General features: G+C 41.5%; 1 protein-coding gene across 5 annotated transcripts in view; it reads right to left on the minus strand.

Moving 5' to 3' along the window:
* NEK11 (NIMA related kinase 11) overlaps nucleotides 1–25382 on the minus strand; it is a 78861-nt gene that overhangs the window by 48844 nt on the left and 4635 nt on the right. For all 5 annotated transcript variants that reach the window (XM_082193037.1, XM_082193039.1, XM_082193035.1 and 2 more), the window contains exon 2: nucleotides 24740–25001. In XM_082193037.1, coding sequence (XP_082049163.1) covers nucleotides 24740–24912 — 173 coding nt within the window. In that variant the 5' untranslated portion in view covers nucleotides 24913–25001. The remainder of the gene's footprint in view (nucleotides 1–24739; nucleotides 25002–25382) is intronic.

Consider the following 25382-nt stretch of genomic DNA (forward strand, 5'->3'; position numbering starts at 1 on the left):
GCAAATGCACAGTTTAATGTGAGTTCTGTAACAGATAATCAGAAACATTTACTATGTTTCTCTTGAATAAAGCACACATGATTTTTTTTTTAAGAACCCAACTCAGAAATAAATATATATTTTTCCTGTGCAAACATTATTAATGGTTTGTTAGTTATTTAATGAAAGGGCAGATAAAGAGCCAACCAAAATTTCTGCTAAGTAGAAGTTTAGCAAAAGAACTGCAAACTACAATTTCCCTATGTATTTTAATCAGGCAAATAATCATAACATAAAGGATCATGCTGCTTCATATCATAGTCTGATGAGTTTATGTATTAAATATTATACTGTACTAGGGTTTTAGAAGAGTAAAGCAATATAGTTTCAATATTTTAAATCAAGCAAAAGGTAAATTTCAGCTCAAGTTGTATGAGATCATTTCATATTTTAAATGCCGCTCAGTTATACAATCACAGTAATAGAAATAATAATAATAAAGAAAGCACAAATTATTTGTTTTTAAAAAATGAATTATCATAAATCCCTGTAAGGTATTTCCCTACAAACATCACACATCAGTTACCCAGTAACAGAGCATACATTTTCTTTCTTTTTATGCATACAACTTGCCTAAAACCCTTCTGGAAATCTTATAATAAAACATGGAATTCGCTTGTCTACATCGTTGCAGACTTGCTCAGCACTGTTAAAATAGGTAATATCTACAGCAATCTTCTCATCTTTGACTTGACACCATGACATTTCTTATTCCTGCTCACAGATCATGTCACTAAACTGTCAAACAGAATGAGTCTTCTTTAAATATCACTTAATACAAGATCTTTATGCACCAAAAGACAGCCATGAAAACTTGACGCACCAGGACAACTTGTCACCTAATTCACTCAAGTGATTTGGAGGCTGCCATCACCTGTCAAACAACATGACAAATATTTATCTTATTAAAATTCTATCACAGGATAGCAAATCAAGAGTCTGTACACTTATAAATTAGCCCACAGTTTTCTGCTCCACAATGGTACTTCAATACCAAACTGACAGCATGTACTATCATCAACTGGAAAAAGCATTGTTATGGTATCAGAATTGTAGTTACTTATACATGCAATCTGGGACAGATGGCATAGATAGTTTTATGGGGTAGCTTACTTCTGTTGTGTCTTGAAGCAGTAGAATGTCCCAAATACTTGTATTGTCTCAGGAGAACACGTTTTAATCTGGTTCCCTGGACCATTTTTTGCCTGTAAAACCACACAGAACATTTTTACTGTTTACACTAATCAGAAACTAAGACATAAGACAGTTGTTGAGGGTCTTTTTTTCTAATTCAGTGCATCGTGGAGTGTCCCCCCAAAAAGCCATGTGTGGCATATTGCCTCAAAACTGTGTGGAAATTTTTTTTACTACTTCAGTTGGTAAACATTGGTCACATCTGCACTAAACATTTAAAACACTCCTATACTACTTTAATTGACACCACTTTCCCTGAAGATTCCTGGGAACTGTAGTCTGTTAAGGATGCTGACCTCATCGAGCTAAAATTCCCAGCATCCTTAACAATTTACAGTTCCCAGGATTCTCCCTATCTGTTAAAGTGACATAAGAATGCTTTAAATAAATGGTGCAGGTGTGACAGTTGCCCAAAGCAAAGAAAAGGTAAAAAAAAACCACCCAGTTTGTAAAAATCTGTTCCTTTTCTTGGGATTTTCCCCCCAGGTGCTTTTGTTTCCTCCTGAGGTGCTTTAGTTTACAGAAATAAAACTGTAAATGTTAAGTGGCTAAAAACTGCAGACGTTGTTCACTACCACATACGTAGGTGACAATAAATTAGAAGAATTGCACCATAGGTCTACTTCTGTGTAAATTCTGCAATTGAAAGTGCACCTAGTTCAACTCTGTTTTTCACATGAAGTTAAATATTAGTGGTTTCATTTATTTATTTAAAACATTCATAGGCTGACTTTTAATAATCACAAGAAAAGAAAAACGTATTATAACCAAAGTCCTCCATCCGTTAATAAAGCCAGCAGCAATGAAAGCACACATTCAGCCCAGAAGTAAAATACAATTTGTAACTATAACTGCAAAATATCGGCAGCAAGAAAAAACATCAGATAATATGAATAGGAAGGACAGAACAGCTTTCAGGTATGAGAAATCGTGTTAGATCTTATGAAGCACAAGAGATCTCACCTGAAATCAATGGGAATCTCACCCCTAAATCAGCACCGCTTCTCTGCCACTGACAGAGGTGGCAGAGTAGCTGGTGCGAGTGGCAGGGATGGTGGCACTGGCGGCAGCCGCAGGGCAGTGTGGCACTTCTCGTTTCGCCTCAAGCAGCAAAACAGCATGTGCCATCCCTCATAGTGAAGGATGTAATTATTCTGCTAAGGTCCAAAAACCATTTTTGGCCAAGGGAGAAGAAGACCGATCAAAGCATATGGTACACTGTAAAGTATAGATACCAGACCTGAAATCCAAGCCAGCCAACCAGGCTTTAATTGGGCTTGAGTTTGCAGAGACCTTGGCTTGGCATAGATCTTTTTAAAAAGAGCTTCAGCACCTCTGAAACATCTTCCAACGTTTTGCTGAACTACTAGGACTTTGGGGCACTTGGTAGCAACAAACGCTGGTACATACTATGTTCAATACATTTTCGAGTAAGAAGCAAATTGCTTCTCAGAAAAGACTGTGTGTGGTGTGTATGCACACACCCTTCGATAGCTTTCCAAATATGATAAAAAAATTCCTTCCAGTAGCACCTTAAAGACCAACTAAGTTAGTTCTTGGTATGAGCTTTCGTGTGCATGCACACTTCTTCAGATACACTGAAAGAGAAGTTGCCAGATCCTTCTATATAGTGAGAAGGTGGGGAGGGGTATTACTCAGAAGGGTGGTGGGAATGGGAGATTGGCAGATAGCTGAGATGAGCCTGTAACGACTGTAATAGGTCTTACAGGAAAAGGCAAGGGGTGAGAAGGTGAGAAATGGCTTAGTCATGTATAATGAGATAAGAATCCAATGTCTCTGTTCAGACCAGGTCTCTCCATGGTTTTAAATATGAGCATGACTAAAACCATGAAGCAACAACAACTAGTGTGGGGGCATGAGCAGATTAGACTTGAGTACATGTAAATACATTTGGTGAAACTGGGTTCCTCGCATGACGGCCCAGCGCCAGACCCAGGGGCAAGAAAGGAGGAAAGGCGGCAGCACCACCACTGTGCCTCTGCTGAGCTCCAGCGCATGAGCAAACTGCAGAGGCAGCTTCCTTGCATGGTGGCAACACTTGCCCTGCCCCAGGCACCTGCAGCCTACACTATGCTGCTGCCGTGTGGATTTGTCCCCTCTGTGTACTCTACTGAATAAGTGAGGATTGTTCCTACTTCAGTAAAGGAGGTCTAAGGACCAGCAGAGTTTTCCTACATTGCAGAGGGTGAGAGGCATTCTACAGCCATGGCTAAGCACTCTACACACCCTTTCTCTTTTTCTTGGGGTGTTATGCTACTGATTTATTATTTGCTTGACTAAATAAAAAACAAACCTTGTTAATGCAGCTCTGCTTTGAGATCTGGAATTGTCTGAAACAGTGGAAATACAAAAGGACAGAATGCTGTCGATCACTGTCAAACTCATCTCTGCAGCCAGAAGTGATGGGCAGTTAGCGCAATAAAAATCAGAGATCAAACTAATAGGAAAGGAAGGGCAAAAAGGAAGCCGAGAATGCTCCAAGAGAATGCTCCCTTAAGATAAATGGCATCTGGCCTATATAAGCAGTACACTGCATCTGCCCCTGCCTCAAAGCCCAGAAGAAAGACTGCGCGGAGCGTATGCTAATATCCCAGGGAGAGACAGTCATTGCCAAGTTCTATCTGCAGCAAACTCTGCCAGTGAGATTCCTTAGAGGGTCTTCCATCCACAGACTCACCCAGGACTCCTGCCTTGGTTCATTTGAAAGCTTTATTTAAATGAATGTAGAACACACAGTTCTTTTAAAGACACAAGGGTATTATTTAATAAAACAGCGAGCACTGCTGCTACCTAAGATGTGTTGCAAAATAACTGAAGGGCTTTAAACTCTCACTGTCACATGCAACAGATGATTGTATAGCCAACCTTTTAACCATCCTGCAAGCAAGCTAACATTCAACCCCAGTTTACAGCAAGGGTGCCAAACATAAAGCAGCTAAGTTTCCAAACACAATAGGAGGAAATGCTTTATCAAAAGAAATGTTTAATGTGTCTTGGCAAACACTGCTTGGGGAATGTTTTCTATTACACCCCTTAGCAAACTTAGGTGAGCTGTTGTAGAATAATGATCCCAAGCCATTCTTATCAAGAAATATTAAGCCCTTTCTTCAATAAAGAGCTTCCTAGAAAATGTCTAGTCAACCTGATGTGATGTGGGATTGACAGTGAAGTGGGATTGAGGATTGGAGTAATCATTCTGTGATATTATGGCAGTGGACAAAGCTGTATTCTAACTTTTGAATTAATTTTTTTTAGGAAATGTGCTGAGAACCATATCTACTGTAAAGCCATCTTTTTTTTAATCTTGGATTTTTCTATGATTGCTATGGATCCTATTTGTGTGCCATCAAACCTAAAGCTCAGAGCAGTAGACCCTGCACAAGTCATTGATACAACCTGGGATGCCTTACTGTGCAGTCCTGGTTAGGCACTGTGACCCATAATTGAAAGCACAGGTAACTCTCCAGAAAAGTACAAGTACCCAGGAAAGTCAGCTGTGTTGAAGTACATAGTGGATGCTTTTCAGACACAATGGATGAGCAAAATCTAGCCAAGGCTGAACCACCTAGAGATCTCGGCTGTGGGAACCAGGGGCACCGAAGCAGTGGTGGATCCAGTAAATAAATTGATGGAGAAATAACCCAACAAAGATTATCAGGGAACTGAAGCATCTTCCCTATGTGAGAAGGGTGCAGAGTTTATAGGGGAAGGCACTGTGGAGGATTATAAAACGTTTCAACTTTCAAATGACAAGGAGAAACGTAAATAGAGGTTTTTCTCCCACTCTAGTCAAAATAAAACTTGGGTTCATGACATCTAGTGAAACTGGAGATTCGGGACAGATGAAAGGAAGTACTTCAGTGCTGCAGAAATTTATTTACAGGCTCTCCTTCCTTGGAGGTTTTTAAGCAGAGGTTGGGTGGCCATCTGTCATGGATGCTTTGGTTGAGATTCCCGCATTGCAAGAGGTTAGACCAGAAGACCCTTGGGGTCCCTTCCAACTCTACAATTTTATGATTCTATAAGATATGATGAAGGCTACTAACTTAGGTGGCTTTAAAGGGGGATTTGACAAATTCATGATGGCTATCTGTGGCTATGAGTTGTAATGGCTATATGCTACTTTCAGGATCAGAAATGAGCAAAACTACACTGAATGCCAGCTACTGGGGAACAACAGCAGGGGATGGGTACAGCTTTCATGTGCTGTATCTGTTTGGCTAATGTGGGAAAGGGGACTAGATTAGCTTTTTGTTTGATTTTCCAGGGCTCTTCTTCTCATTTTATGCTCTTGTGAGATACAAAAAATCATAAATTCTGGTATAGAGGCTCTTAAGTGGGACCACCTGAGCAGAGCTCCAATTTTAAAGATTTCCAGAAGTCTGCTGTTTTCCTCCTTTTGCAAAGGTAGATTAGCGGACAAGGACTTATGCTAATATTGCGGGAGCCAGCAATGCTGACACATTATTTGGCAGTGTTTTCTATTATTCAGAGTGTAGAATGTTGCGGAAATAATAAATTAACTGCCAAGTCAAATGTAAATTTGCTACATGATTGCCAATCAATATGTAGGAACAGAAAGTCCATTTAAAAATGGATTGCAATTGGCCTTGCTTGGGTAAGGAGATTAATCATCAGAGGATGTCTGAGGGCATATGCTATAAATTTAAAAGAAGACTGATGCGTTAACGGGGGTGGGAGGGAGCAGTGACATAAATGATGAATTCTGGTTATTATGGGAAAGACTAGTTTTTCATTCAAAAGAAAACAGATTTGTGAGGTATTAATGTGGGAGAGGTGGGTAGGAATCAAATATTTTTGTCTTGATTAAGCAACCTTGATGAATGCATGGTATGGTTTCATCATATTACACAGGCAGAAAACTCCTATCCCTGTTGGGCCGGATAAGATAAATCCCCTTGGCCAGCAAAAAACAATAAGCTGGTGCAGTGAATTCAAACACACATTGCAGTACCACTGCACTGGTCATAAACCACCATTTGCAAAAAAAAAAAACACCCCACTAGATTGGCAGCACTATGAAGAGGAGAGGAATGTTTGGAGTTTGGGCAGGGCAGGGAGGAGCTGGCATCCTATGTTCACTCAGGGATCCGACGTTCCTGCCCCTCTGATGCCAGTGTAACATCAGGCCAGTAAGAGGCAGTGTGGGTAACAACACACCCACTGACTCACTGAATCTTCACCTCCATGCACTTGTTTGAGCATAAGATTCAAAAGCGGCACAGCACCTAGACTAGAGTATATAAATCCCTGCAGCAAAAGAACATATACTTATCTAGATGTGTGACATGGGGCTGTAGTGCAGTGCTCCCATGTATATAGATGCCAAGCATACGAAAGCACAAGCAGGAACTTTGCTGATGGGAAAAACATGTGTTAAATTTATAAGCTACACCTTCAGCATCCGAGTGCGCCAGGGCAGATAAGATTTAAAGCAAAAATGCAACAACTGAATAATGTTTTACTAACAACCTAACAGCAGATTTTTAAAAAGATAAATAAAATGTAATAGGTAAAAGGTGGTGGCTTAAAAAGTATGGAGTGTATGGAAGGCCTGTCAAGAAAGGCACCAGGTGAGCCTCCCTGGGGAGGACATTCCAAAAGGTGGGGTGCCACCACCAAAAAGGCTCACCATTCGCTCTACCTCAAAAAGCAGGAGCAACCAGAATAAAATCTCAGGTGAAGATCTCAGTGATTGAGCAGACTAGCATGGGGAAAGACCATGCAACTCTTTGTGAAAAAGCACAACAATCCCAATAGCTAGGAGAACAAAATAAAACAAAGGCTGTTCTTAAGGAGCTCGGCCTTACTATTGTTTTTTGTATCCCTTATAACATCTTGATTTCAGTTATCCTCATTTTACCTGGGAAAAGGACAGCCAAGGCAAGAGTGCTCTGGTTTGCATTTGCTGACCTTGATTTATATTGGGACACTCTTGTTAGGTATGCATACCGTGGTGCATGATTACTCTGGACATGCAAATACCTTCTTCACTTTTTGATTTTAAACCCAGTCAAACTGTCCAACAGCACAGCCTACCGTATTTTTCGCTCTATAACACGCACCAGACCATAACATGCACATAGTTTTTAGAGGAGGAAAACAAGAAAAAAAATATTCTAAGTGGGGAGGGAAGGAAAAGCACTGAAGGGACAAGGAGCACGCGTGGGGTGTGTGGAGAAGGATGCTGCTAATAATGCAGGAGAGGGGTTTAAGGGGAGAAGGAACATGCGTGGGGTGGGTGGAGAAGGATGCTGCTAATAATGAAGAAGAGGGATATAAGAGGAGAAGGCTCCTCTCCTCTCCCACTTTGCTCCTTTAGGCATTCCCTACATAACAGGCACAGACATTTCCCCTTACTTTCTAGGAGGACAAAAGTGAGTGTTATGGTGCAAAAAATACGGTAAGTTCAATTCTCTGACAGCCGGTTGCAACTATTGCAGTTCAAGCCATTTGTGGTCATTAGCATATCTTAAAAGACAGGAACCCTCTGCTGGAGATATGCTCAGTAACTCAGCCTTCTTATTCACTCTACAAGTTTACATCCAGAATCCCCTCTAGGTATGATCTGCCCTATAACAAGGTATGTGGACTGTTTGAGGACTCCACCAACAACCCTCTTCCCTTGCTGCTACTGAGGCTGCAAGGGCAAGATGCCCACAGATAGGTAAACAAGGGAAAGGGTAGACCATTCTGAAAGTATGATTGTCACATCTTCTCCATCCCACCCAACAGAACCCCCCTAATGTGTTCACTCCAACACCCATTGCAAGTCTTCCCTTCTCCCTGGAATACAAGTGAACTGTTTCAGGAACTTGCTTTTACTCAACAGGTTGTAGCAGTGCATCCTATAAGAAGGGAAGCTGTGCTACAGCGTACTATGCAGTTAACATTCAGGAGGGCCCAAACTCCCAAATAAAATGCATGCTTCCACCATAGACTTGCAAAGGCTATGTAGACCCACTGTCAGTCCCTTTTGAGGAAGTCAACATCAAACACCCTACTCTTGTCTATTGATAGTGCTGCCAAACACTTGTGACTCATCCTTCCAAGCGGATCAGAGCCAACGGACATGACAAGAGAACAAAGCTTAGACGGTACTGCAGTGCTATTCCTAACTCTGGATGAGTATTGCCTTCATGTTAGCATTGTCTTCCCAAACTGGCAAACCTCTCAAATGTAGACAAATGAGGGACTATCAGGTCCATGCACCTATTATGAGAGCAAAGAGTTGGACATGTGAACAGGCAAAACATTCAAAAAGAGCATCCTTTCTCTCAATCACTCATTTGACAAGCACCTAATTGTGTGTAGCATTTGTTGCAGCTGCTGCCCATTATTCACCACTATTTCTATGTTTCTCTTGTCTCTCCACAGCTAACCAGGCATCTCTCAGGGAGAGAAGAGGCTACCTGCCATCTTCACTGCCAGTGCCCCAGTGCCATGCACACCACAAGGGTAGTCGACAGCAGTAGCTAGACATTTATCTGGCTAAGGCAGACCATCTCTGATTAGCTCTCCCACTGCTGTATCTCAGGTGTGTCACCCCAGCACTTTTTCTTGGGAGGCCCTAGCCAGGATCAAACTTGCAGGTTAAGCCTCATAAGAACATAAGAAGAGTCCTGCTGGATGAGGCCAAAGTCACATGTAGTCCAGCATCCTGTTCTCACTGCGGCTAACTGGATGCCTATGCAAAGCCCACAAGCAGGACTGAGCGCAACAGTGCTATCCCAACTTACAGTTTTACTCTCGTACATCTCCACAAAGAGACCGCTCAGTACTGGCCTCTTTAGCTGGAAGTCCAGGTCTCTACTACCCATAGGACTGGATGAAGGAAAAAATACGTGCTCCAAGCTAGTCCCTGGGAGACTAACAGTCACCGCATTTGTCCCTCTTCTGCCTGCAACTGCACCTATGTACGGTAATTAGGGTGTGTAGATGTGTGCTGTGGACAAGCTAAGTTCTAGCTTCCTCCCTGCCCCTCCCCCATCCAAAATGACTGTTACCAACAGCAACACCATCCTCAGCTCAAAGCTAGGGATTTCCTTGCAGAGGCCACGTTTATATTGCACTGCTCTTTCCATCTCCTTTATCACCTAAATAAAGTGCTGTCTCCTGTGATCTTGCAGTTGTAGTGTGCATTCTACAATGTCCTTGAGTTTCCCTTTCCAAAAGCTTGTTCTTTTCACACAGACACATGCATATATGTTGTATAGTACAGTGTTCTAAAACAGGGGTTCCCAAACTGTGGTCTATGGACCACCAGGGGTCTGCGACCTTCATTCAGGTGGCCCATGGCATGTCTACATTAAATATTTACATAAATTGTTGTTTTTTTGTATTTTTATTGCTCCTTTTATTTCTTACACTGCATTTTATTGTACAGTATTACAATTGGGATTCTATGGAATGAAATGCAAGAAATAAAAGCAGCAATAACAATACAATTAAAAACCACACAGCACCTGGTCCAGCACATTACAACTCCTACAACAGGCAAAAAAATATTTAAGTGATCCACCAAGACCGCTAGCAATTTTCAAGTGGTTTGCGGGGTGGGGAAGGAGTCTAGGAACTGCTGTTCTAAACATTGTGTGAACGCCTTGATATTGCAGTGGGATTCAAGCTCTTCTTGTCACCTTTCACGTCTCCTACCCACTGGACTACAGACGCTTTCTGGTCTCTTCCAAAGAGGGTACTTGGGCATTATTATACAGAACATTTGCCATCACCCTATATGGACTGATGCCTCCCATACACGGGTCGTGTGGTAGCTGGTACTTTAGCTTTCTTCTTCTAGTGAAATTTTTGTGCTTTCTGTTTCGCAGCTAGAGGAGTACATAACAGGATTGTGACTATGTTAGGCTGCCACAAGCAGTAGAAAAGCAGCCACTTGGAATAGCATGGTCCTGCATAATAAGTGGCACAGTCATTCGTAATGATGGGCAGGTGTTACTAGATACTTATTAAATAATTAACTTCCTAAATTTCAAGCAATGGATCTAAACCCCCTATTGGACATACAAAACAAATTGTGAACCTCTCTGCCTTCGACATGAAGTCTTCAAGTCCTCAAAACCAGAGCCATCTGGAAGAGCACATATTTGCAAACAAAAACTCCTATCTATACCATCATCATTTCCAAGGGGGTGCCCCAGAAGATAACTCCCATGAACAAAAATTGTAATATGGCACAATTTAAAAAACCATCTAATCAGTGGGGACTGTCATTCAACATATCACCAACTTTTACAAGAGACTTTCAACACATATTCCTACCGCCATTTCCAAATTCTGCAGGCTATGTTTGTGCCCTTGCTATCTTGATTATTAAAAATGTACATTGTTGTTGTTTAGTCGTTTAGTCGTGTCCGACTCTTCGTGACCCCATGGACCAGAGCACGCCAGGCACTCCTGTCTTCCACTGCCTCCCGCAGTTTGGTCAGACTCATTTTGTAGCTTCGAGAACACTGTCCAAAAATGTACATTATGGAATCCAATTTGAACCATCTACCTGATGAATGGTTCTTGCTTATAAAAGCTCATGGCTTTTGCAGGGTATCTGTTGGTTTTCAATACTTGCACTTTCAATGTACCATGTATAATCCTTGTTCAGCAATGTAACAAACTTCCAAGGTAAGTCCATATTATTTCGACTGCATAAATGAAGGACTGAGAGACACTGACATATTTAACAACAGTCAGTAACTCCTTAGCTCAGCAGAGATTCAAACTCAGGTCAATCAGGTTTGACTCCAGCATCTCATTTAGTAGGCCACACTGGCCTAGTTCACACATGATGGTAAAGCTAACTATAGCTTACTGGGACTGTGCAAAAAAGCTGGCTCACTAGAGGCGCTTGCAGCTCCTCAGTTCTAAGCAAAGGCTTGGATGGCAGAGGACCTTGGTAATTTGGTGCCCTGTGCAAGGCCAAAATTTGACTCCCAACCCCCCAGCCCTCGCAGTGGCTTCCCAAAGCTGGGTAAGGGAGGCACTGGGCTTTGGGAAGGAGGTGAGAGGGTTCTGACAGGGTCCTAGAGCCCTCCCGTTTCCTTCCCACATCTGGACAAGCACTAACTAGGCTTTGGGAAGAAGTTGGGAGGACTCTGGGACCCTGTCAGAGCCCTCTCACCTCCTTCCCAAAGCCCAGTGCCTCCCTTACCCAGCTTTGGGAAGCCACTGCGAGGGCTGGGGGGATGGGAGTGAAATTTTGGCCTTGCACAGCTCCTTCCCTCACACCTCCTTCCCAAATGAAGCTCTTACTAGGCTTTGGGGAGGAGGCAAGAAGGCACCCCCTGAGGCTCGTGATGTCAACCATGCAAGTAGCTGTGCTCACCCTGCTCTTCAAAAGGAGAGCACAGGCGGTTTGATCAACATTTTAGCTAAGCCTAGACATTTATCATTTGACACTGCCATGCTTTACCTAGCTGTAACCTGTAGACCCATGTTGGAAGGCTTTACTGAATTAATAAAACTTTCAGAATCTCCAGCCATGGTTTTGGTTTGGGTTCTGAGCCTGAGGGGGAGAGTCAGGACAGGAGATTTTATTCCTGATCTACCATGAGCAAATGGGACTAGAGGGGATTTTATTTAGATAGATAGATAATGATATACACCTCAAGTTCATATTACTTAAATCTAGCAACCATTTCACTAGATCAAAGTGAGCTGTGTGTTCTATAAAGTTGAATCAGTGAATTCTGATAAAGCAAGCAGGAAAGTTTCCTAAATAAATTCTGTAAATAGTAATCTTACCTAACAATATTTTAATTCATTAGATGTGGCATTAAAAGCCTCAGATATTTTTGACAAATGCAAGATAATTCCACATGGGAAAACATCATTTTCTCTACTTGTTTGCACTTGGGAGGGTGTTGATAATTTATTTTTATTAGCAAGAAACTCAACAGTCTAGTCATAAATCTGTCACTTTAACACTGATTGTAAGTTGTTTACTTCCCTCTGCAAAATACTATTATACATATGACACTATTATGTGCAGAAAGCCACTTTACAGTCTATAAATTGGGTGTTTACAGATTGACATTCCATGCTGAGAAGCTGCTGCAGCTGTTCTTGGACATTTGTTGAGAGGGTGATGGACGGCAATATATCCACAGCATTTTTTCTGTCAAGGAAAGTTTTATTCCTGCTTTTCACCATGAATTCCTTGTAAACAAGCTGTACCACTTTTGCTAACTGATAATAATAGGCATAAACCACCACAGTGCAAAACATATACTTAATTTTAAGGAAAAGCCAACCTTGGTCCAGCCACAAACAAACACCAGTACAAAATAAAGGAATTAAATGCTATGGCCCTACATAGCCCACACATTAAGTGAGAACCACTTTCTCTATCATGATTTCTATGCTCAATTGTGAATGCCTCTTACGCATACTATATGCATATTATGGGGTGTGAGGCATAAAAGTAGAACCTCAGTCCCTTCTGAGGTTCACCCAAGCTTGAGTTCGAGCATTTTCCTGTGGAAAAGGAAGCTCTAATATGGGAAATAAAGGTTCATTTCAGATATATTGTTAATATTTTGCTTGTTATTCCCTCTAAGCTACTGAAGCTGATAAATCCACATACAAAAGAAATTCAATTTTACTTTATATATTTTTCCCCATTAAGTTTTTCAAGTAGGAAGCTTTCCTGTTAGTACAGGGAAATTATCTTGAAAAATAAAGTGCTTAATCTACAGATAGAGGAAAGAATGGACACTGAACTATTTGAACAAGCATGAGTAATAAAGATAAAAAAGTCTTCCTGCTAACGCCTCTCTCTTAAGCCCATTTGTACTTTTCTCCGAGGAAAATTATAAATACTTTGATTACCTTTTTAAAGCTCTTTCCTCCCCTTAAACCGAAACTTAAATATTTATAGTTTAATTAAAATAAAAATTTCTGCAGACTCGGAAAATAATTATTAGGAGCATTGCTGAACACAGAATGTGTATAGCAATTCTTGGAAGGCACTCTCGATGTTACATCACTGCCATCTACAGTTCAGAGCTGCTTTATCCATGAGCCACTGCAATGATGACAGGGTTTTTAATTTATAGATATTCCTTTAGTTTTAAGAAACTGGTAATTTGAGGGATTGCCCTAAGGTCACATGATCCAAACACTTCCAAAGGAATATAAATTGCTGCACATGCTTTGTCGCAGAAGCTCCAAAGAATAAAGTAGTTTCAAGCCGTTCCTCATGCCTCTCGTTTGCCTGTGGACCCAGAAGTGCAGAGTGAGGAATCAGCTGAATTATATTGGAAGTAGTTTTCTGGATGCACAGTGGAGTCAGTGAAAGCAATTCTGAATTCTGATAAACATGGGTATGTTGAATAACCATAGGAAGAGAAACCTGGTAAGATCAAATTATCCATTTATTTTATTTTATTTTTACATGATGCGGGAGAGGCCATTTATAATAGCCGGGGATGCTGAAGGTGAGAAAACTAAAATGTGGCATTTGTTCCTTATTGTACCCAAGAATGTGACATCCATCCTAGGTCTAGCAGCCTGTGAAATATTGCTGTGTATGAGTACTGGCCACTTACCAAGGAATACCAGGATTTGTTTGTAGGGCTAGTCTGACAGACAGATAATACTGGCTTTAAGCTCTATGAATCTCTTGGAATCGCTCTCCTGTTTTCTGGCTTAAATGCTGGAAGGTCACAGGCTGTCTCATCAAAGTAATGTTTTGTTTCAGGAAAAAGATTCACAAAGTAAAGAAAACTCTCTGCCAGCTTCTTCGGGATCAGTCATGTTAACTGAACTTCACACCTCACGGTGCCCATCTCTGTCACTTTGGATTCAGGGATCTGAACCTGACTCCATTTTGATCAGCTGATGACAATGGAAGCAGCTAGAATGACACTCACTTGGTTAATAGAAGCCATCAGAATAGCTCTCACCTATCTCTTTAGGTCCTCTGAGCAACTCTGATGGGAAATCATGTTAGTTTATTTGCCCATAACTGATTATGTACTACAGTTTAACGACAACAGTCATATCAAGATGATGAAGAGAATCCAAAAACTGAAACAAAATAAAAATAAAAATCATTTGACAAGGCAGCCTGTGATGTTCCAGAATTTAAATCAGGGGACAGGGTATGCATGAGGAATCGTTCTTATACAGTGGTATCTTGGTTCCTGAATGGCTTAGCTGTTGAACAAATTGGCTCCCGAATGCCACAAACCCAAAAGTGAGTGTTCTGGTTTGCGAATGTTTTTTGGAAGCTGAAAGTCCGACATGGCTTCCATGGCTTCCGATTGGCTGCAGGAAGCTCCTGTAGCCAATTGGAAGCTGTGCCTTGGTTTTCGAATGGTTTTGGGAGTCAAACAGACTCCTGGAACGGATTAAGTTCAAGAACCAAGGTACCACTGTACTTGAGACCAGAATGGGACAGTTGTAGAACAGCCATATCCAGAGTCTTATGGAATACAGACAGGCAGGCAGTGCTGGATTAAACCCCGTGGAGGCCCCATGGCAGTCGAAATCTCGCTCTCCCCCCCCCCCGTCCTTGTGTATATGCTCTATTGGAAAAACATTCAACTAAGAAAACTTGATTGCAATTTTCTTTCAAGATCAAATCAGTATTATTTTGATCCGTTGACCCCTAAAAGGCATGAGGCCCAGAGGCCAATCTGGTAATCTGGCACCGCAGCCAGGGTCAATTTATTGTCCCATAACCATTGTAACATATAAGCCATTCCAGGATATCCCTCAGATGTATCCAAAAGTACTGATTCCAGCTTCTATCAGATGATGCTATCAAGAAGAATTTGACAGCAGGGCCCATAGTGACCCATGATGAACACTGAAGCATTCTACTAGGAAGATAAAAATTCTAGAACTTGTAAATAAGTATGAATTAGCAAAGTGTAATTAACTGGCAAAGATAACTCATTTTCTGTGGATAGTGCATTTTAATCAGTAATTTCAATCCATATGTTTCAAAATTGTCATTTATTTATTTATTTATTTATTTATTTATTTATTGTTATTGTCTAATAATTAAGGGGAAGATGTGATAACAGAGCCTATAAATGAGAGAAGTCTTTTAGTATTAAGAAGTTGGTAATTTGGTGACTTGTCTTAAGGTCACATGATCCAGGCTGTTCCAAAGGCCTAGAAGTTGCTGCACAAGTTTGTTGCAGATTTGTCTTAGAGACTCTGATAAAGTTGTTTTCAAGCCATTCCTTATTCCTCTGGCTTGTCTGTGGATCCAGAATCATTACCGCCACTGTGAGCTTGCCTCGCTTTTCAAGCTTAAATGTCACACATGCCAGTCACTGCTAATTTCAATGGAAAACAAAGTTTTCTCTGGGGGTTTCAGGGTCAAGGGCTAAACAATGTGTTTACAAGGTATTTTGGAAGACTGTGTTTCATGAAATATAGCTTTGTAGAGATCAGGAATGGCTTGTAGACTGGGAAGGTGCTGCATAGACGCAGGAACCCTTCTCTGTGCAAATGATACCCTCTGTAGTTAATGAAATGTCTGTACTGGAGATAACAATGGTTAGAGTCAACTATGATTAGGGCAAAAACGTTATTTGAAACGGGTTTGCAAACCACAGTTTTGGGCAAACCTGATAAGTTGTAACCATAGCTGGCCTCCAACATAGATCTACTATGTCCCCAATGTGGGGATTCGGGGCGCAGCCCTTCAATGGCTGCGCTCGCTCCTCTCCGGTCAGGGATAGAGGGTGGCACGGGGGGGGGGTTGTCATCATGCTACTCCTTGGTGTGTGGAGTACCGCAGGGCGCAATTCTCTCCCAGATGCTTTTTAACATCTATATGTGCCCTCTCGCCCAGCTCGTCCGGAATTTTGGTTTGGGTTGTCATCAGTATGCTGATGATACCCAGCTTTATCTGTTGATGGACGGCCACCCTGACTCGGCCTCAGACACACTGTTCAGATGTTTGGAAGCTGTGGCTGGATGGCTACGTGGGAGCTGACTGAAGTTAAATCCTTCAAAGATAGAGGTCCTTTGGCTGGGTCGAGACGATATGGGGTTGGGGGGCCAACTCCCATCCCTTGTGGGGGCGCAACTAGTGCCAGCGCCTTCTGGGTGTAATCTTTGACGCCTCCCTTTCTATGGAGGCACAGGTTAAAGCTATAAAAAGGCGGCATTTTTTCATCTCCGCCAAGCTAAGCAGTTGGTCCCTTACCTCTCTCGCCCTGACCTCGCCACTGTGATCCTGCAACTATAAGGATCCAGAATCATCTAAAGTGTAAGTAATACCGTTTCTATGAAGACAAGTTCTGATCAGAAGTTATTATGGATGTAGTATTATGAATGAAGGGAGGGGCTTGCCAAGGAATGAGTTATTTTTCAATAAGTGATAACTCTCCAAAAGGGTTATTTTTCCAGGCTGCAGCTGCAGAGTACTTGTGACTGTCTCATTGATTGATTATTTATGTTGCTGTGCAGACTGGCAAGAAGTGCTGGCCTATATCAGATGCTCCAATTACAGCTTTCTGTGGTGGAGAAGTGTGAATAATTATGGAGAAGGATTGTTGGAGACAGAACTGGAAAGACTTGTGAAGAACAAACAGAAGGCTAAAGTTGCAGGACTTTGGAAACTTTGGACTTGCTGAGAACTTCAAGCAAGGACTTTGAAAGCCCTCTCTGGGCTCAGAGAGAGAAGCCTTCTCAAAGCAACTGTGTATAGTGTATTTTGCGTTTACTAAATAAAACAACCTCTGCTACACTTTGTCTACTGTGGGAAGTTTAATCACTTTGCTGAACTTTTGACTGTACAGTCACCTAACAGGTTATTGGCACAAACATTCAATAGGTTTAGTGGATATGACCAGTGGTGTAGAGGAATAAAAACAGTGAAATGGAGCTTTGAAACTTCTTTCAGATGAGGAACAATGACATTAATTGTCACAGCAACAGGTTAACTGACAAATTCTCCTTGCTCTGGGAAATGAGTTTGTGACATATCAGCAAAAGGAAATCAGAGACTGAGACGACACTTAGCTCATTTGGATGCCTATCCAAATTTCTTGGAAAACAAAACCCAACAAATTAATCAGGAGTAAGCAAGCAGTCAGGATGTGGGGCGGGTGTGGGTGTGTCAACATTTCTTCTAAGAGCAGTTTTTCAGAGCACTCAAGTGTTGTTGTTTTTTGGGGTAAATCCACATTGTACACTATGAAATGCATTTTCCTTATGTAGCCTTGCTTCTCCAAAGGATCACAGACAGAGCAAGAACTTTTGGGTGCTAATCATAGCACAAGGATGAGGTTCTAAATCCAGGGCAGGGAACCTCCAGCCCAGGGGGCAGATTCAATCCTCTAGGCCTTCAGACTGGCCCTTCAGACTCTCCCCAGTTTACACCCCCTCCTCAGCCACAGGCCTCTGTAACTTCTTCGAGACTCTTTGCCTAGCTGGAATGTGTTCATGAACTCTAATATATACTTATTGCTTACCTAGATGGATGAGAGGGGGGAAGTATAGAAAACAGCCTGATGCACAAAAATATGTACATCCATTGCTCTGCCTACTTTTGCCTCTGTCCCCACCCACAACTGGCATGTGACCTCTAGAGATTTGCCCAAAAGGGAATGCAGCCTCTGCTCACCATCCTTTTTTTAAATTATCTGATAACTTTATGCCTTCACTTGAGAGATATTTTTTTTTAACCGACAGTGTGTGATTCCTTGCTTGTCCAGCTGATTTACAGTGTTAGAAGACCAATGAAGCAACCCTATCATTTGGATCCCCTGAAATTTCTCATGGGCTTAAACCAGAGTCCACATGGTCAGACTTTGCTCCCTTGATAACTGATGAGCATTCTGTCTTTCACTTGACTTAAGAATGAACATCTAATTCACACACATGCAAGGTGGTAAGGTCTGTACAGAGTGGTTTTCTCACCTCACTCGGAGAGGCCTTGATGTGAAGGTGCACTCCATATTTTCTCTGATAATGTAACTGGAGTTCACAAGGAGACACGGTCGCTCTGCCTTTATCAGGTAAGAGGGAGGTGGCTAATTCACTTTGTCACCTCAGAAACAAAGTCTATGAATCCTGCAGGGGTCATGTTTATTATCCCTGGGCATGATGGATGTCAGCTATGGTAAATTAAACTCCCGCCCCCTCCAAAAAAAAAAGGGGGGGGAGAGCCTATTCCAGAAAGACAATGACACTGTATAAAGAAATTCATATGTGCTGAAACTAAAGAAATTCCTATCTAAAAGGTTATAGCAAGAGCATATTTGTTCAAACAAATAAACACCCTATGACCTGAAAAGAGCTTTCTCTCCCTCTATTCTTCCGCCTCCTCTCTCTCTCCGTCTCTTTCTACATTATATATAATTTTATTTTCAGAACTCAATGCCGTCGAAGAAAAGGCAAGCAGCATGATTAGATGAACAAATGCAGCGCAACCAGCAGGGAGCCATTTGTTATTGTATTAATCGATTCAGCTTCAGCGGAATGTTCTCTTTGGAATACCTTCAGAGAAACAAACAGGCCCTGCAAACGCAGGGATTTAACTACACAGCAATCTGCTGATTGTCTCTTAGATATTCATAAGTTACAGAGTTCCTTCCACCTTTAGATTTCATTTCAGTTGTAATAAGAAGGCATAAATAATTGAGAGACATGCCATAAATTATTCAGCTAAGTGCGCCGTTTCCAAGGAATCCTAGCATGAGTCGGGATTAATGGGATAATGCAAGTCAGGGGCAGAAGTGGTGGTGACACCCCACCATTACCACATGCAGGAACGGTGCTGGGTGCTTGGCGCTTCTCAGCATGCGACTTCCACCGAGGGGACATATTAACACCTCTTGCATATTTATGGCGTCCAAGTCCCAACTGCCCGCTGTGTACTTCTGCTGCTTGGTCGTGCATGCCTTTAGAACAGCCTCCTTTTTATGAAACGGATGGGGACTTTCGTTACCCCGAGAAGACTACAACGTCTTCCAGTGGCCACACTTCAATAGGACCTGGGTACTTAAGCATTAGAAGTTTTTTTAAAAAAGAAATGGAGATATATATTAATTGGGGAAGTGGCCTTTAAAAGGGAGTTGAAGGAAAGGAAACGCCCAGGAGTTACAGGCAATTGTGATGAGAGACATTTGTATGGAAAGCCAGTGTCTGGTTTAATAAGGTAACAATGGCCTGTCAGCACATTTAACAGAGAGGGTTTTTCTTTGCTTGCTCTATGCAAAGTGGTAACATACCATAGGGAGAGGAGGGAGTCCCAGCAAAACATCTGAAAAGGCTATACTGGCATTTAATGTGAGTTAAAGGGTAATTAATCATTTATTTTTCCAAACAAGTGGTCTACCCTGGAAGAACCCTGGCTGTTTCTGATTGCAAACTTCCTTTCCCTCTCCTCGCAGTGCGCTCTATTTTTTCTTTCTTTCCCAATACTGTTATGTTGACTTAAAAGTAAAGGTAAAGGTACTCCTGACTGTTGGGTCCAGTCACAAACGACTCTGGGATTGTGCGCTCATCTCACTCTATAGGCTGAGGGAGCGGGCATTTGTCCACAGACAGCTTCCAGGTCATGTGGCCAGCATGACTAAGCCGCTTCTGGCAAACCAGAGCAGCGCACGGAAATGCTGTTCACCTTCCCACCAGAGCAGTACCTATTTATCTACTTGCACTTTGATGTGCTTTCGAACTGCTAAGTGGGCAGGAGCTAGGACCGAACAACGGGAGCTCACCCCGTCGTAGGGATTCAAACTGCTGACCTTCCGATCGGCAAGCCCTAGGCTCTGTGGTTTAGAGCACAGCGCCACCCTTATGTTGACTTAGTTGGGTATGTTTGTGACATGCAATTACAATATGGGGCGCACTGAAAAATAATTAGAAAAGGAGGATGCAAACTACGGGATCATAACATATTACAAGCAGCACTATTTTTTGTCTTGTATTGGTGCTATGTGCCTTGATCCTCTCTAATGAATAAGTTGTTTTCATTCCTACCCAGGAGCTATAAGACTTTAAGAATAAGTTACAAGGTTTTCTCTTGTAAACAGTACACAAACTTCCTGCATTATCTAATTTGTGTGGTGATGGTGACTGAGTGACTTCAAAATATTTTGTTCAGTTGCAATGAAACCCTACAAATAAGGGGGAGGTTAGCAAACACCCCCCCCAAAAAAAAACTATGAATGTCGCAAAGACAAAACACATAGTTACACTGCAAACATACAACAGTTTTGCAACAGTTTAACGGTTATGTTTCCACCACAAAAAATGTGGGAATTGTAGTTTGCAGAGGTTGCTGTTTGGTATCCCAATACCCCTCAAAGAATCACAGTTCGATAGGGAGATTGTGTTTTGTTCTAGGTGTAGCTATGTCCTGACTTCTTACCTACATCCCATCTCCTCCAAGAAGCTCAGGGTGGCATGTATTGATCTCCTCCACATTTTAGCCTCACAACAAGAGCTGCTCCCCTAGGTTCCTGTATTCATGGCTCTCCCTGTGTATGGTTTAATGTTTATGGCTGCACCCACCAAGCATTCTGCATGTGGCATAGAATTCAGGTCCTCAGCATCTCTGCTTTAAATATTTTAAACAACAAAAATGTAAGTTGCTAGATCTTCTAGTTTGAAAACACAGCAGTCTGGGGAAACAAAAGGTTTGAGAGCAGGGCTTCAAGTAGGCAGGTTTGTAAAGCAGCATTGCTCTGCCAGTAGTTCTTAATTTATCCTGCCTGGCTAGGAAAAGCCAAATAAATTATGCAAAACAGCAAAATGCATACCTATTTAAATAATTTTCTGTAACACTACATGTTACCACCCAAAAACAGTTCTAGACATCTTGTTAACTTTATCCGATTTCTTACCACAGAAGCAAAACCCACCAAATTCACAATTCTGCTTCAAAACATTGTTTTATATATCATTCCTATAGGAAGATAATGTACTGGAGAGTCTAATGGTTTATAGATGTGTATGGAGTGAAGTTGTACAAATTCAGCATTCATAGAGAACAGAACTTTCTGTTGATCTAGGAACTGAGTGACATGTTAGCACAGGGACAACAACATGAGCCAAAATTAAAATGAAATGTAAGAAAAGCATGGGCCTGGAGCCATACACAGTGTTTGCAAAGTGCCAATGTGATTTGCTCCACAAATCTCAAAAATAAAGCGCCAGAGAGGCTAGAAATCAATATTTAACTAACAGTTTTAAAACAGGTTTTGAGTGTTAGGTACCGCATGAACAGCCTATAACGGTTGGGCAGCAGATTTCAGGTCTTCCTAATGAACTTCAGGCAGGGACTCCTGGCCAATGGCCCAGAATCATTAAATGGGAAGAAGAAACAATCATGTGAATGTACTGCATCCCACAGAGCAGCTCATTGCCCCCTTCCCACACAATATTCATTGGCTGTTTCTGTGGAAGTCCATACAGGGTCAGAACACAGGACAGTGCAGTGGTTAGAGTGTTGAACTCGGACCTGAGAGTCCAGGGTTTATATCCCCACTCTGCCATGAAGCTCACTGGGCCAGTCACTGCCTCCGAGCCAATTGTGGGGATTAAAGATGGAGGGAGCTATGTACACCGCCTTGAGCTCCCTGAAGGAAAAGGTGGGATAGAAACGCAACGAATAAGTCTTTTAGTTGTTCTGTCTGATTTGACCATCAGCCACTGAGTAGCACTGTGTGCTGCCCAGTAGCAAAAGTGGGTGCTAGCTCAGCAACAGGAGGCAATGTAGCAGAGCAAACACAGAAAGGGAACAAAAAAGCAGGATCGCCAGCAGAGCTGTCAACAAAAAAGAATAGAGACTGCATAGCCAAACCGCTATCCAACTTCTTACCCTCCAGTTACCAGTAATTCTCAAACTGGTCTGTGCCAGATATCTATAGTTATCTTGGAAAGAGCATTAAATCAGTGCAGCTCTAATAAATTATCTCTAAAGCATTGGAAAACCACAAACAGGCCTCAAGTTCGTTTGGGATTTTGAAAATTCCAGCTTTATTTTGAGATCTGCTGCATGATGCTAAATGTAACCATTCAGGGAAGCTGAATAAACTTCATTATGACAAGGGGGAAATGTTTGTGGCACTCGCCAAGATGTACAGACAGACATATTATCCCATGTATGCCTTTTGTATACATGAGCTTATTCTGCTGGTAAAATGCAAGTTGAATCAACAGATTCAACTTTGCTGTCTACTCAGAAGTAAGCTCCATTGGTTTCAACAGTGCTTACTCCTGGATAAGTGGGTGCAGGACTACAGCCTAAGGTACTTCATAAATTTTAACTAGTTGCTGGTGGGGTGCACATGTTGTAATGACTAAACAATATGAATTCAAATAAATAAAGTTGGAGTAATGAGGCACCTACCCTAGAAGCAACCTGGTATTGAAATAGGTATTGAAAAGTCACAGCTACTGTAGTAACAGTAAATTGTGTTCTTTTCAAAACTGAGTAACAAAGCATGTGTTTAAGACATTAGACAAAAAAGCAGTTCTTGGCTTGCTGAGAGGTTTAATAAGACCAGTAGGAAAGGCAGCATAACACCCTGGAAGATCATTATTGACCTCTGCACTTGCATCACAGCAGAGGAAGGCTTTTGCAGCAGAAATACTGCTGGAAACAGAACTGTGCAAAAAAAATTCTGAGCCAGAATAGTTTTGCTCAGGGGTAAGAATTTGACATTTAAGCAGCAGAATGCTTAAAGATCCACAATTCTTAGCTCATTCCTTGAAACTAATTTTGGTAGACAAACGTTCTCTCCTTTAAAAATATATAATTAAAAATCGATGCAGAAATATTCAAACGCATGTCACATCCATGCAGAAAATTGTGATACCTTCTGCTGTATTTATAAATAAACTTCTCTTTTCCAAAACGTGCAGCTGAGGTTAACTTTCAGTTTTGGTGAAAGCAACTGTAAATCCTCAGGGAGAAGTGAGTGCTTAATAGTGGCATGAGTTATACACTGGCTCCCCCAACTGGTACATCACTAAATTGCAAAGTTCTATATGTGCAAAGGTAACCAAAAGTACTTTGCTCAAGGACACGAAGAATTATTGTCATAGATTAAGGGATTTAAATCTACATGAAAAGAAGAGTAATGGGGGCATACTCAGCTTCACCTTTTCTGAATAACATATTATCTCTGAAATTAACGAATTCATCTGACTCTAATTGTGCAGCATATGGCTGCTACTGCCAGTAAAACGAGCTAAAAGAAAAGAAAAAGCTTTGCTAGGTCAGACCAACAGGATGCTGGATTAAACATACTGCACTAGGAGCATCTTGTCTAGCATCCTGTTTCTCAAATGGCCAATCAGATGTACCTTGGGTCTCACAAGGAGCACATGAGGACAAAACTGGCCATTCTTTCTACATGCTGCTCCTGATACTGACTGTAGGACCAACATTGATAGAAACTGATAACTTCTCTTCCATGAATATGCCTAATCTCAATTTAAAACCATCTAAAATGGTGACCATCACTAAAAGTTGCAGTAGTGAAATTCCATAGCTTAGCTCCGTGCTGCATGAAGAACTTCATTTTGTCGAATTCCTGCATCTCTTGCCATTCTGTTTCATTGGTTAACCCCGAGTTTTAAGTATTTAGTATTATGAGAAGGGGAAAAAACTCTCTATCTCCCTTTTCCATACCATGCATGGTTTTATACAACACTATCATGCCCTGCCCCCTTTCTCACATTTTGTCTAAACTAAAAAAACACAACTGTCTGGTCTTTCTTTATAGGTGAAGCCCCCTGATAATTTTGTTTGCCCTCTCCTGCACCTCCTTTGATGCTACCTTTTTGGGATGTACCAACCAGAAAGATGCACAGTATTCCAAGTGTGGTCACACCGCAGTTTCATATGAACCCATTTTAATATTGACAGCCTTCTTTTCAATCCCCTTTCCTAATGATCCATACATTAAAACTTGCTCTATTTACAGCTGTTGCACACAGGGTCATTTTCACCAAACTATCCACTGTGACCCCTTTTAAAGTCAGTCACCACCAGCTCAGAACCCATTGATTGTACCAAGCTAAGGTCTCAGGAGTTTCCTCCTTTCCCTCACAGGCTGCAGTAGCTGTTGCCTGTCAATTAGAGAACTGCATTACAATACCAGCTAGGAGCTGACTAGCAGATACACAAACCTGAATTTGCAAAATACATATGAATTAGCTTTGGGACAATCAGCTTGGTTCAGTTCTGAAAACTACAAAAAACAGAAGTAATGAAAAATAACTGAGAAAAGTAGGAGAAAGTAGGGGAAGAAACTAAAACAAACTGAAGGGCCTATGCTTTAAATCAATTTTAGATCTCCATCCGCTTAACATTAGGGGAAACAGGCTGAACACTCCATGCAGACAAACATTAATCCATTGTGTTTCATCATTTATCTTTGAAGACAATAATTAAAGATGTAAACAAATCAGACATATGTAAGAGGATTTTTAAAAAACTACAAGTTATTTCACTGTATGTAACACTTACAATTGTTCTTCTTCTTCTTTTGCTTTTTTGTCAGAAACCAAGTAGACAGTTCCAAAGCTTCCACGCCCAAGTTTCTGTTGAATAGTGTATCTTCCTGCAATCAAGGTCTTTGAGCAAGTAGAAATGGGCATAAGAGGAGTACCATGCTTAGCAACTTCTTGGAATCTCAACATTGCTCCATACAGGAGTGCTAGGCCAGTATTTTATGAGTCTGCAGAATTAAACGGTCCTCTGTCACTGAAGCAATATTCACAAGTGATACCTGCAAGGTGGGGAAAACCTAAGATGTAGATTATAATTCATTTAAGTACTTTTCTGTCAATGTATGAGGAGAGTTTCCTTAAGCTGGTACTGTATCAATGGTACCTCATAAATTCATTTCTACATCAGAATATTTCAGAGACTTAGACTAGCTCCTCTCCATTATATTATCTCAGCAGTAGACCTAAGAGGGACAATTCTCTCTTAGGTGCTATGCCTCACAATTTTCACTGCTGCCACAAAAGCAATACATATCAATGATGGGTTGGGACATAATGAAATGGCAGTGATGCCAGCTGGGATGCTTATGAGCTCCACAAGCATCATGTCCTGCCTACAGGCTGATATTTCTGCACTGCGGGGGTTGGACTAGATGACCCTT

This window comes from Podarcis vaucheri, assembly GCF_965113315.1.
Source record: "Podarcis vaucheri genome assembly, chromosome: 12".
Taxonomy (NCBI): Eukaryota; Metazoa; Chordata; class Lepidosauria; order Squamata; family Lacertidae; genus Podarcis; species Podarcis vaucheri.